The following is a 13,296-nucleotide window of genomic DNA, read 5'->3' on the forward strand; positions in this document are numbered from 1 at the left end:
TGCCTGTTCTGCATGCTGCCGGCAATCATTAGATGCCTACACACAAACCCCTTTACAAATATAGCAACCGCTGCACTTCCCGTTGGAAGTGCACATGCTCACATAGACGCCATTTTGGTAGTATATGAGGATTTCTGGCATCCAGAAAATTGTTGCCACAGAGCCCAATTTCTCCCACAATTTGAACAAGCAATGGGACCTTGGGTTTTGAAGATCTTTGGAGTGACTAAGCTCTTTGTGGATGTAATGCACCTGAGGTGTGTCACGACAGTCAGGAGTTCACTGTGTATCTTTAGAGGAAGCTTTCTCCTTAGATCTTATAGCGCATCAGTTCATTAACAAGATAGCAAAAGATCTAAATTCCTCCACAGGCTGGTAATACATACGAAAGTCAAAAATAAACCAGAAATAAAATAATTGTTCCTTGACAAGCGTTACCGTGAATATCTTGTTTCTATTATCGAGAGTTGATCTTCTCTGACATGCATACTGAGAAATAGTTACCACTGGTGGCACATTTGATTGAAGAACTTTCTGCTCCTAAGGAAGAATAAAGAGCATAATCAATTTCATTGCTAGCTCTCATTGGGCCTGCTTGAGTTATCTTGTCTGTCAAATGAACACATGATATTATTAGTAGCCAGGAATTACAGATTAAAGATTTGTTAACTCAACAAATGATGACTTGAGAAGTCTGCTTGTTGTTTTCTGCTTCATTCACCAGTTAAAGAAGATTCTTTGTAAAATAAAAAGAAACAAATAATTTCATATAGGCTGGATTCTAACAAATCTTATTAGAACATTGTTATGGATTATGATTTCCTCTCATCTTCACCAGTTCTAATAAAGGGTAGCTGAAGATTGGAATGTTAACTTGCATGACTTGTAAAAAAAAAGGCTAAAAAAATAGGCTACATAAAGAGTTGAAGGAGTATTATTGGATTTGGTGTAATAAATATCACACTGCACATAGCAACTCAGCATTTATAAGAACAAGGGTATTATTAGGAAGAAATATTGGGGGGGGAATTTTCCACTATTGCCCGCCACCGGGATCTCCCACTGCAAGTCAACGGACTTCTGGCTCAGGCACTGCCTCACCCGTGGTGGGTCCTGCCTGCGATGGGGCCAGAAATTCCCAGCCATTATTTGGGGATACTGATTTAACATCATTGGGGATGGCACTGAAATCTGGGAGCATTGGAAGGTAATCTGGAGTGAAAGGTTCACTGGATTGAGATCTCAAGGTCTGGCAGTAATTTAAAGTGGATCCCAGGATGCCTGAAGCACTGAAGTGGACGCTCCTGGGAGCACCTAGTGACAGCAGGGCAGGACCTTGAGCATTGGCTCCGGGGTCCATGAACTCTGTTTAGGTCTTTGTGACAAAATGTCTCTTTTTTCAGCAATACTCATGTTTCAAACTCCTTTAATTGTAAAACACTTTGGGATGCCCTGAGGACACAAGATGCACTATACAAGTATAATTTTGTCTTTGTGACAAAACTTTCCGAATCATTGAGAAACATCACAGTGTGACGTAGCATCATCAGACTAAAGCCTACTAATTTGTGTTGGTGGAGCAGCAAAATTACTGAACCTAGAAAGACCCAGCAGTTTTTTTATTCCTTCATGGAATGTAGAGGTTGCTAGTAAGGGCAGCATTTATCTCCCAAGCCTAATTACCTTTGAGAAGGATTGACACAACAAGCATTGTGCTTTATCTTTATACTATCTGTTTCAATGCAATAATAGGTCTGAGCTCTTAATCAGTTCTCTTCAGTAACTTTTAACTTGAGTCTGACATGGAAAGGGTTATATGAGAAATGAATGTCATGGGGCAAAAACAGAAAATGCTGGACAAACTCAACAGGTCTGGCAGCATCTGTGGAGAGAGAAACAGACTTAACATTTCGAGTCCATAGGGCTCTTCTTCAAAGCTGAAGAGAAGTGGAAATGTGCTTCAGATTTCCAACATCCAGAGTATTTTGCTTTTACCTGAATGTCATGGGGTCTATCAAGAGGCTCCCTCCCATCCATGTAATGACATAGTTAAATAGAAAATGGAGGATCAAGCCTGGCCGTTAGTCTCTTTTTATTTTTGTCATCCAAACTGGTAGAAAAAGAAAATAAAAAAGCACCTTCACAATGAATCAACAATATCAAAGTGGATTACAATGGTAACAGGGTAGTGTCTAAGCTGCTGAAATAACATGGCGCTGGATGAATTGAATACCAGTCAACACCTCAGTCTGGTTTTACATATCTAATTAATGCTTGACAATGTATAAACAGATAGCTCGTTGGCCTGCCAAACAAAACAATTGACTTGCAGCTTGCAGATAAGATATGACTTTGACATCATCTTCTAGACAAGATAACTTCCATTTAATACCGTTCAAAGTTACAGATATTTTCCCAATGTAATTATTTGTCAGAGGAGAAAACCATTGAAACAAGCATGGGGACTGTGATGCTCAGTTGTCCCCAGGCAATGTAATGCAGGCAGCTTGACAACTTTGTGCTACCTGCTCATGATTATCGTTTCTACGTGTAGCCTACCCTGTGCTTTTCATTGGCTATACACATCAGCGGGGCACCCAATATTGTTACTTCTTAGCTCCACTTAAAGCTTGCATGCACCTCATAAAGGAAAGGTTTATTGTGGCTGCTGGAAGTGTAGAGATGATTGGGAATAGTGTTGCGCAACAAACAATGATGACTGACAATGAGTGAAAGCACACACAAGTTTTCCAATTGCATTGGAGGAAAGGAGTTGTCTTACATCTACAGATGGGGCAGGGGTACCTCCTGATAAATGATAAGGCAGTGGGAACAGTTGCAGAGATCAATGTCCTAATGTTTAACACAAGGACCTGGATGCAGTGCCAGAAAAAGTTTAATTACATCACACAAGTGCTTAAGGTCAGTAAATGCATCTTCTAATGCCATATCCAACTAAATTTTCTACTCAGAACTGTTCAATTCACCCCTCACCTAAATCGCTATCAATCAGGACTCATAAGTAACATTCATAAGCTTCACCTAATCTCATGTACTTAGCAGTGTTACAAGACTCATACCTACATCTCACAGCTTGCTCATACTGCTCGTCATTTTACCATGACAACCCCACATTACACAAATACATTTGCACCACATTCACTGTCACACTTCCCTCTCTCTTGCAGGAGAAGATGGCTCATGCCCTGAGGCAGCAGGAACTAACTGGATGGAGAGAGATGCACACGAATGTTCTAATCCCCAAGGAGGGGTGAGTGCTGGTCTAGCCAGTGAAGCCCATATCCCTTGAATGAATGATAAAAAAACTATGGAAAGGGCTTTTTCTGAGGTTGTGACCATCAATGGGACTGTAGCAATTAAAGATGACAATATTCTCATACCTAATCCTTCTTCTAAAATCGCACGTACCCCCTCATCCCACAATGTATAAGCTGCAGATGGTGTAAGCATGCACCTCTTATTTTCTCTTTTCTGCTTATTATAGTCCTACCATTATGTCTTTTACCTTCCAGATACCCAAGGGTGCAATCTACCTAGGCAGTGGAGGAGAACCAAGAAGACAGTGACAATGAAGAGACACAATCACTCAATTTCACACTTCTGCACATGGTGAGACATTGGGCACAAATACACTACAGTCAGGGAAAGTGGTATGTGTATTGCAGATGGTAGCTCACCAGAGAGCAAGATCACATAGAGATTCTGCTGCAGAGGACTCATGCAAGGAACTTGATGGATCAGGCCATGGGGGAAAGCTGATGGTTATTGACAACAAAATATTGGTCCATTGGGAACCCTGTGTTCAGTGTCAAGAAGCATTGAGGCACCTGGCAGGAATTTGGAACAGGGCTTTGTGCAGAGCTTGGATTCCATCCTTTACAGCACACATGCGAGCCTCACCATGATACGGTATCTGATGGCTGATATCTCAGCTTCCAATGCAGCACAAGCAGCTGCCAGCCAATACCTCAGTGAAGTAGTGGAACCTTAGACTGCTACTGCCATGGATGTAGATTCCAAGGGCTTATCACAGCAGAACAGCAATCTGACCTCCAACAGATTGTTAGGATTGCTAAAGTGCCACCTGAGGGAGTGGCAGTGTTTTCCTGGTACCTGAACCTGATGCCCTCTCTCAGGATGACAGCATTCGTGATCCGTTCCTCCAATGCACTTGCTGTTGGCTGTCAGCCAGTCAGGTCAATCTGCTGATACCCACACCAAGATGGTGCAATCTAAAGCCTGATATTCTACTGCTCCAGGTCATCTCCAAGGTCATTGGCAGCCTCTTCCATGAAAGTCAGGAGCCTTCCACCAGGCATCTTGTAGCCACAGTGAAGGAGCAAAACGGAATGCAGCTGGCAAACTGAGTGCAAAACAAAAACAGAATTACCTGGAAAAACTCAAAAGGTCTGGCAGCATTGACGGAGAAGAACAAAATTGACGTTTCAAGTCCTTATGACCCTTGAACAGAACTAAGTAAAAATAGGAGAGGGGTGAAATATAAGCTGGTTTAAGGTTGGGGGGGAGTTGGGGGGGAGAGAAGTGGGGCGGGGGGAGTGCAGACTTGGAGTTTGGTGAGTGGGGGAGTTTGGCGAAGGGGGAGGAGTTGTTCGTTTCCTCTTTCTATCTTTCTTACCCCATAGAAATTGGTTCTTGCTCTACTACAGGAAAAGGAGCTAACTGTTTGATGAGCATCTAGTAAGTGGGTAAGTTACATTATTCCTAAGGTTTAAAATAGTACACAATTTGGTGGTAAAGTTAATCAAATATATAAGAAAGCAACATTAAATGTTATTAATATAATTAAGTAATTATTTAAAACACATTAAGGATGGCAGGGCAGGTGGTGTGTTAAGGCTGCAGCATGTGGGAGCTCCAGGGTAACATTGTGATCCAGGGCAAACATCTCTGCAACAAGTGTTTGTGGCTCGAGGAACTTAGGCTCAGAGTTATTGAGCTGGAGGCTGAGCTGCCGACACTGCAACACATCAGGGAGGGGGAAAGTTACCTGGATGCTTTGTACCAGGAGGCTTTCATACCACTAGGATAGGGTCTTCTGATCTGATCAGTGGTCACGGACAAAGGGTGTGACTATGAGTGAGGCAGGGAAGGGAACCCAGCGGGCAGGAGTATGAGCCTCTCGAATTGTTCAACAGGTTTGGGGTTCTCTCAGCTTGTTTGGATGAGAGTGGGGGCTGCAGGGGTGAATGAGCAAACTGATCATGGCACCGTGGTGCAAGAAGCAATCCGAGTGGGCGGAGCAAAAAGGAATGTAGTGGTAGTAAGGGACAGTGTAGTCAGGGGGATTGACACTGTTCTCTGTAGCAAAGAGCGAGAGCCCAGGCAGCTTTGTTGCCTGCCCAGTGCCAGGGTTCAGGACATCTGCTTAGGGCTGGAGAGGGGCTTGCAGTGGGAGGAAGAGGATACAGTCGTCATGGCCCACGTAGGGGCCAATGACATAGACAGGATGAGGAAGGAGGCTCTGCATAGACAGTATGATGAGCTAGGCACCAAATTAAGAAACAGAACCACAAAGGTCACCACATTACAGGAAAGACATAATAGCTCTGGAGAGAGTGCAGAGGAGGTTTACAAGAATGTTGCCAGAGTTAGAAAAGTGTAGCTATGAGGAGAGATTGGATAGGTTGGGATTATTTTCCTTAGAACAAAGAGGGCTGAGAGGTGACTTGATTGAGGTGTACAAAATTATGAGGGGAATAGATAGAGTGGACAGGATAAAATTGTTTCCCTTGGTGGAGAATTCTAGAACCGGGGACATAGTTTCAAGATAAGTTACAGAAGGTGTAGGAGGGCATAAGGAAGAATTTTTTTACACAGAGGGTAGTGGGTGTCTGGAATTCACTGCCCAAGTTGGTGGTAGAGGCAGAAACTTAAACTATTTTTAAAAGTACCTGGATCTGCAGCTTAAGTTATAAATTGCAGGGCTATGAGCCAGGTGCAGGAACGTGGGATTAGAAAGGGCACCTGGGTGTCCTTGAGCTGGCATGGCCAAGATGGGTCAAATGGCCTCCTTCTGTGCTGTAACTTTTCTATGGTTCTATAGTTCTAAGGTTCTCAGTTATTATCTGAGCCACGTGCAAATTGGCATAGGACAAATAAGGTTATAGAAATGAATGCGTGGCTCAAAGACTAGTGTGGCAGAAGTGTGTTCCTGTTTGTGGGGCACTGGCACCAGTATTGGGGAAAGTGAGATCTGTTCCATTGGGATGGTCTACACTTGTAATGTGCTGTGGCTGGTGTCCTCGTGATCTGCCTAACTGGAGAAGTAGGGAGGGTTTTAATCTGAATAGTGGAGGTAAGGGATCAAATCTGGGGAGATGTGGTAAAGCAAAGAGTAGAGACAAGGCATGACAGACAGGTATTAATATGTGAAATGATAAACAGACTGTGACAGGAAGGGACAGAATGTACAATTCTAAGAGTAAAGCAGCAGATTAGGCTAGACACTACAAAAATAATGAAAGGACAAAACTAAAGGCTCTATATCTAAACTCACATAGGTTTCAAAACAAAACAGGTGAGCTGATAACGCAAATAGAAATAAATAAGCACAACCTGATAGTCATTACAGAGACATGGCTACAGGATGACATAGATTGGGACCTGAATATTGAAGGGAACGTGACATTTAGGAAGGACAGGAAGCTAGGAAAAGGTGGAGGGATGGGTCTGTTAATTAATGATGGTATTAGCACCTTAGAGAGGGATGACCTAAGTTCAGGAAAACAGGATGTAGAAGTAGTTTGGGTTGAAATGAGGAATGATAAAAGAAGTCACCTGTGGGAGTGGTGTACAGGCCTCCTAATTGTAACTACATTGTAGGGCAAGGTATAAAAGAAGAGATAATGGGAGCTTGCCAGAAAGGTACAGCAATAATCACAGGGGATTTTAATTTACATATAGACTAGAAAAATCAGATGGGGAGTGAGGAGTTCATAGAATGTTTTCAGGAGAGTTTCTTAGAACAGCACATTCTGGAGCCAACCAGAGAACAGGCTATACTAGCGCTGGTACTGAACAATGAGATAGAATTAATTGATAACTTCCTAGTGAAGGCACACCTAGGTAGCAACAATCATAATATGATTGAATTTTACATTCATTTTGAGGGAGAAATTAGTGCATCCAAGACTAGTATTTTAAACTTAAGTAAGGGCAATTATGAAGGCATGAAAGCAGAGCTAGCTAAAGTGAATTGGCAAATGAGGTTAAGGGATAGGTCAAAGAAGTTCAGTAGCAGAAATTTCAAGGGATATTTCAGAAAATGCAGAATATACACATTCCAATGAGAAAGAAAAATTCCAAGGGGAGGGCCCAACATCCATGGTTAACTAAAAAAGATAAAGATGGTATCAAACTTAAAGAAAAAGCATATAATTACACAAAGATCGGTGGCAGGTCAGAAGTTTGGAAAGAATAAAAAGAATAGCAAAGAATGATAAAGAGATTAATAAGGAGGGAAAAATTAGAGTATGAGAGAAAGCTAAGTGGTAATATAAAGATGGATAATAAGAGTATCTATAGATATTTAAAAAAGAAAAGAGTTAATAAATTGAGCATTGGTACTATAGAGAATGCTTTTGGAGAATTGATAATGGAAAGTATGGAGATTGTGGGTGAATTAAACAGGTATTTTGCTTCAGTCTTCACTATAGAGGACACAAGTAACATCCCGGATATAGCTGTAACTCAGGAAATGGAAGGGAGGGAGGAACGCGGGAAATATTATAGTCACCAGGGAAGTGTTATTAAGTAAATTGTTGGGGCTGCAGGCTGACAAGTCCCTTGGTCCAGATGGACTTCACCCTAAGGTCTTGAAAGAAGTGACTAGTGAGATAGTTGATGCATTGGTTTTAATTTTCCAAAATTCCCTAGATTCGGGAAGGTTTCATTAGATTGGAAATTTATAAATATAACTCCTTTATTCAAAAAGGGAGGGAGACAGAAAACAGGAAACTATAGGCTAGTTAGCCAAGGCCTAACATCTGTCATAGGGAAAATGTTAGAAGCTATTATTAAATATGTTATAGCAGGGCACTTAGGAAAATTCAAGGCAATCAGGAAGAGTCAACATGGTTTTAAATATCTATAGATACTCTTACTATCCATCTTTACATTACCAATTAGCTTTCTCTCATACTCTAATTATTCCCTCATTATTAATCTTTTTATCATTCTTTGTAAAATGAAAATCATGTTTAACCATTGTATTGAAGTGCTTTGAAGGAGTCACATGTGCTGTCGATAAAGGGGAGCTGATGGATGTACTGTACATAGATTTCCAGAAGGCATTTGAAAAATGCCACATCAAAGGTTATTGCAGAAAACAAAAGCATTTATTGCCCATCCCTAATTGCTGTTAAGCACTGAGTGGCTTATTAGGCCATTTCAGAGACAACCACATTGCTGTGGGTATGGAGTTAGATTTCCTTTCCTAGAGGCCATTAATGAACCAGATGGGTTTTAACTACAATTGATAATCATTAGACTTTTAATTTCAAATATTGTATTAAATTCAAATTTCACCATCTGCCATGGTGAGAATTGAACCCAGGTTCCCAGAGAATTACCTTAGGTATCTGGATTACTAGTCTAGTGACAATAACACTACACTACTGCCTCACCAACAAGAGTGACTGTTCTTGATATCAAGGCAGCATTTGACCAAATGTGGCATCTAATAAAATTGAAGTCAATGGGAATCAGGGAAAAACCTTTTCCACTGACTGAAATCATATATAACACAAAAGAAGATAGTTGTGGCAGTTGGTGGCCACTCATCTCAAACCCAGGACATTATGACAGGAGCTTTTCAGAGTAGTGTCCTAGACCAACCATCTTCAGCTGTTTCATCAATGATCTCCCTTCCATCATCAGGTCAGAACTTGGGATATTCGCCAATGATTGTACAGTGTTCAGTACCATTTGGAGCTGCTCACATGATGAAGCAGCCCATGCCCAAATGCAGCAAAACTGGGGCAACATTCAGTCTTGGGCTAATAAGTGGTGAGTAACATTCACACCACACAGATGCTAGGCAATGACCATTCCCAACAAGAGAGAGTTTAATCTACTCCCTTTGATTTTCAATGATGTAACCTTTCTTGTTTCTTCCACCATCAACACCCTGGGGTTACTATTGAGTAAAAACTGAACTGGGCCAGCCATATAAATACCATGGCTACAAGAGCAGACCAGAGGCTGGAAATTCTGTGATGAGAGCAGGTCAAGTGTTGGGTATGCTGTGGTGAGTAACTCACCTCTTGAATTTCAAAAGCCTGTCCACAATCTACAAGGCACAAGTCAGGAATGTGATGGGATACTCTCCACTTGTCTAGATAAATACAGCTCTAATAACAGTCAAGGTACTCGACACCATCCAGGACTAAGCAGCCCACTTTATTGGCACCCTATCCTTAAACATTCACGCCCTCCATCAATGGTGCACCGTGGTTGCTACACATTGTGTGCCATCTACAAATGCACTGCAGCAACTTGCCATGACTCCTTCAACAGCACCTTCCATACCCGTGACCTCCACTATCCAAAAGGACAAAGTCAGCAAGCATGTGGGAACACTACCGCCTCCAAGTTCTCCTCCAAGATACACATATCCTGATTTAGAAATAGGCCACAATTCCTTCATCGTCACTGAGGGCAGAATTTTCCATTCTGGAGGATAAGTCTATTAGCGGGTGCGAAAGGCAGCTTGATTCCCATTGGGTGTTGGGATGATTGAGCTTGCACAATCTCCACTGGTCAGCTTACTAACTAAGCATCTGCGAGGAGCTCGCTAAATCTCATGGCGAGGCAGGCAGGAAGTCGCCTGCCCCACCAAAACCTCATCGGGCCGAAGGTCCTGGTGTCAAATTTAAAAGGAATCCAGGCAGAATTCACTCATTGCAGCCCAGGACATCTGCATTACTCATCCAGAGTCCTTGCGGCTGCAGCTTGTACTGCAGAAGCTGGAAAATTTGAACCACACCCTGGGACATACGAGCATGCCTCCTCCATTGCCTCTCGCTCATGCCTAGATAAGAGCGCCACCAGCGATATACTCATGGTTGGGCCAATGCTTGCCATTGCGGTTGTCCATTTTCACCGACATCTTGACCTTCTAGAGTCCCCACTGCCTCTTGCTGCTCAGGCCCTTGCTCCTCCTGGTCCTGTGCCAAATGGCGATGAGCTCTCCTTCTCCTCATCCGGATAAGAGCCATTACCATGGCAGGGTTGTCTGCAGCCTGAATCATCAGTGCTATGGATGCGTGAACGGATTGAAGTGAACATTTAGTGAGTGTGTCCTTTACAGGTTTTCCTCCATCTCAAAGAGAGTGGTGTTCCTCAGATTCATACATGACTACTTATGAAGACATTGCACTTTGACTAGGGTGATGAGAGCCATGCGCAAGAAGCCTCCCTCTGACACTATTCCTCTTGTCCCCACTGCCCTTGAGACTCTACAGAGCAACCATTGCCCTGGCAGCATAGAAAGACTAACCACATGAGCCCTTCTCAGTCAAGACCATTCACTTGGGAGGATGGGGGTTTGGAGTCACAAGTTGGCTGCTGTCCACCAGCCGTGTCCCTTGGAATTATCCACCTCCATCCCTCCCTCCCTTCATCCCTGCCTCTGACTGCAGCTAATGGCAAATAACACATAATGAAGGCATCTCCACATCTTGCTGGGATTGCAATGTTACGAGACCCAGGAACAAGCCTACTACAATATGGGCCTCACCATGTATAGGAGAACACAACTGGGCATGGTTGATATCCAGTTGCCTCAATTATTGAGGTTTCCCTTTAGTCGGCCACTTGTGCTGACCTTGAACTCCACCCACCTGAAAGGACTCTCATCCTACTTTGAGGGATCTCACTGACTGACTAACTACATGGTCAAGGTCAGTTTGGAAAAATGGTGCGTGTCACCTTTCAAAATTGATCCACCAACTTCTACCCTCCCTGTCACCCACAAACATCCCCCCATCACCCTGGACCCATCCAATATCACCATTCCTCTCCCCTCTATCACCTTTGAATCTCTCCCCATTACCCTAGACCCTATCACAGTCCACCTCCACATGTCTACCCTCCCCTCAGAGCCGACACCCATTATCAACCCCATGCCCACCCTGACCCTGCCCCCTCCCATTATCTGAGCCACCTGTCTCCTCCCACTGCATAACCCTCTCCCCACATCCCCACACCCCAACGAGGCCTTCAACTACCAGACGCTCACCCTCGACTTGCCACCCTACCACATCCCACTCCCCTCTCTGATTGTAATTATTCCTTCCTATCACCAGTACCAGTACCCTGAGTTCATCCCCCAGGACCCCATCGTCGACAACACCGACCCCACCCTCTGAGACATTCCCACCTCTTCCCTGGATACTCACCTCCCCTTCCCTGGTAAACCTGCCTCCCCTGTCCAGCCATCATCCCACCCTTCCCTGCCACCCACCCCTCCATTTCGGCCTTCACCTGCCTCTTGTTTCCAGCTGTGGCACAGCGTTTGCTCCCGGCACTCAAGTAAAGTTATGCAAGGTCCCCAAGAAGGTGAAAGCAACTGACGTCAAAGTCATGGAAGAGGTGAAGCTCTGCAAGTCACTTATACACAGTGGTAGAACTGAATGTTCCAAATTCTCACTGGCGGGCAGCTTAACTTGGAGGACAAACTTAATTCTAGTGAGGTGGCCTTTTAGTTAGCATGCATGAGATGCTAATGAATGCAAATGGGGTTCCCAACATTGTTCATTGGGAAACTCAATGCGCCTGTAACCTGCCAAAGTCGAGATAACAAAATTCTAAACAAATGTGACTTTTCAGTCAGGCCAAATTAAGTGCCATGGATTAAGCCCGCCACAATTCCCTCTGCTGGCAGGAGCAGAAAATTCCAGCCTGAGTCAAAATCCTGGAACTCACTCAGTAACAGCACTGTAGGAGTACCTGCACCATGCAAAACAAGGGTTCGAGAAGGCAGATTACCAAAACCTTTTCAAGGTCAATTTGGGATAAGCAATAAATGTAGGCCTTGCTAATGATGCCCATATTCCATGAATGGATTAAAGTTTATTGAGGGTTACAGATGGGTGGTCAGGTCAGTGGAGATAAGATACAGATCTGCCATGATCTAACTGAATGGCAGAACAGGCTCAAATGGCTAAATGGACTACTGCTGCTCATTCCTATTTTGATGTATACAGGAGTATAATTTCAATGTTGACACTTAGCCAAAGAAGTAGGCATTAGGACAGGTGAGCAAAAATGTGGTAAAAGGAATAAGTTTTAAGGAAAATTTTAAAGGAGGACAGTGAGTAGAGTAGGAGAGGTTTAGGGAGAGAATTCCAGTGTTTCACAGGTGGACAGCTGAATGCATGACCAACAAAGAGATCAGAGATGTGCAAGAGGCCAGAATAGGAGGACAGCTATCGTGGGGCTGGAAGAGGTTATAGGGATAGAGACAAGTGAGATCATGGAGGGATTTGAAAACAAGGATGAGAATTTTATTATCTAGGCATTGCTGGGTTGTAGCCAATATGGGTCAGTAAGAATTGAAGGGGTAGATGAATGGGACCTGGTGCGAGTTAGGACATGGGCAGCAGAGGTTTGGATAAGTTGAAGATTATACAGGGTGAAATTTGCAAAAAGAAAAGACAGCATTGGAATAGTTAAATCTAGAGGGCTTCAGCAGCAAATGAACTGAGACAGGGGCAGAGAAGAGCAATGTAGTGAAGGTGGAACTAGGTGATCTTGATGGTGGAAAGGCAATGGCTTTGAAATTTCAACTCAGGGTCAAATAGCACACCAAAGTTTCAAACACTCTGGTTCAGCCTGAGACAGTAGCCAAGGAGAGGGATGGAATGAATGGCTAGTGAATGGAGTTTGTGGCAGGAACTGAAGACAATGGGTGGAATCTTCCGGTTCCATTGACAGCGGGCATCATGGTGGGCGTGTGCAGATAAGATATCGAGAAGGCCAAAAATCAGTTTTACGCCGGTTTATGATTGTCCACTCCACCCATCAATAGCTGGCTACATTTCCTGTCGCTGCATGTTGGGGACCTAATTTCAATACCTTAGCATCGTATTATAAGCCCTGCTCACTGGAATCATCCCCCCATGCTGGATCATCCAGGCACATTGACGTGTTTCACAACTGTATGTTAGCAACTTGTACCTGGCGAGCTGCACTTCACTCAGGAATTTGAGGTTTGTTTGCCTACCTTGCTTCGGGTGGCCTCACAGTCATGAG

The 13,296-nt window shown here is 43.6% G+C and overlaps 1 protein-coding gene across 1 annotated transcript in view; it reads right to left on the bottom strand.

The window, feature by feature from the left end:
• Positions 1–13,296, bottom strand: part of dntt (deoxynucleotidyltransferase, terminal) — a 304,739-nt gene that overhangs the window by 267,721 nt on the left and 23,722 nt on the right. Inside the window, exon 3 of the mRNA XM_041210212.1 lies at positions 439–540. Coding sequence (XP_041066146.1) covers positions 439–540 — 102 coding nt within the window. The remainder of the gene's footprint in view (positions 1–438; positions 541–13,296) is intronic.

Source organism: Carcharodon carcharias, chromosome 17 (genome assembly GCF_017639515.1).
Source record: "Carcharodon carcharias isolate sCarCar2 chromosome 17, sCarCar2.pri, whole genome shotgun sequence".
Taxonomy (NCBI): Eukaryota; Metazoa; Chordata; class Chondrichthyes; order Lamniformes; family Lamnidae; genus Carcharodon; species Carcharodon carcharias.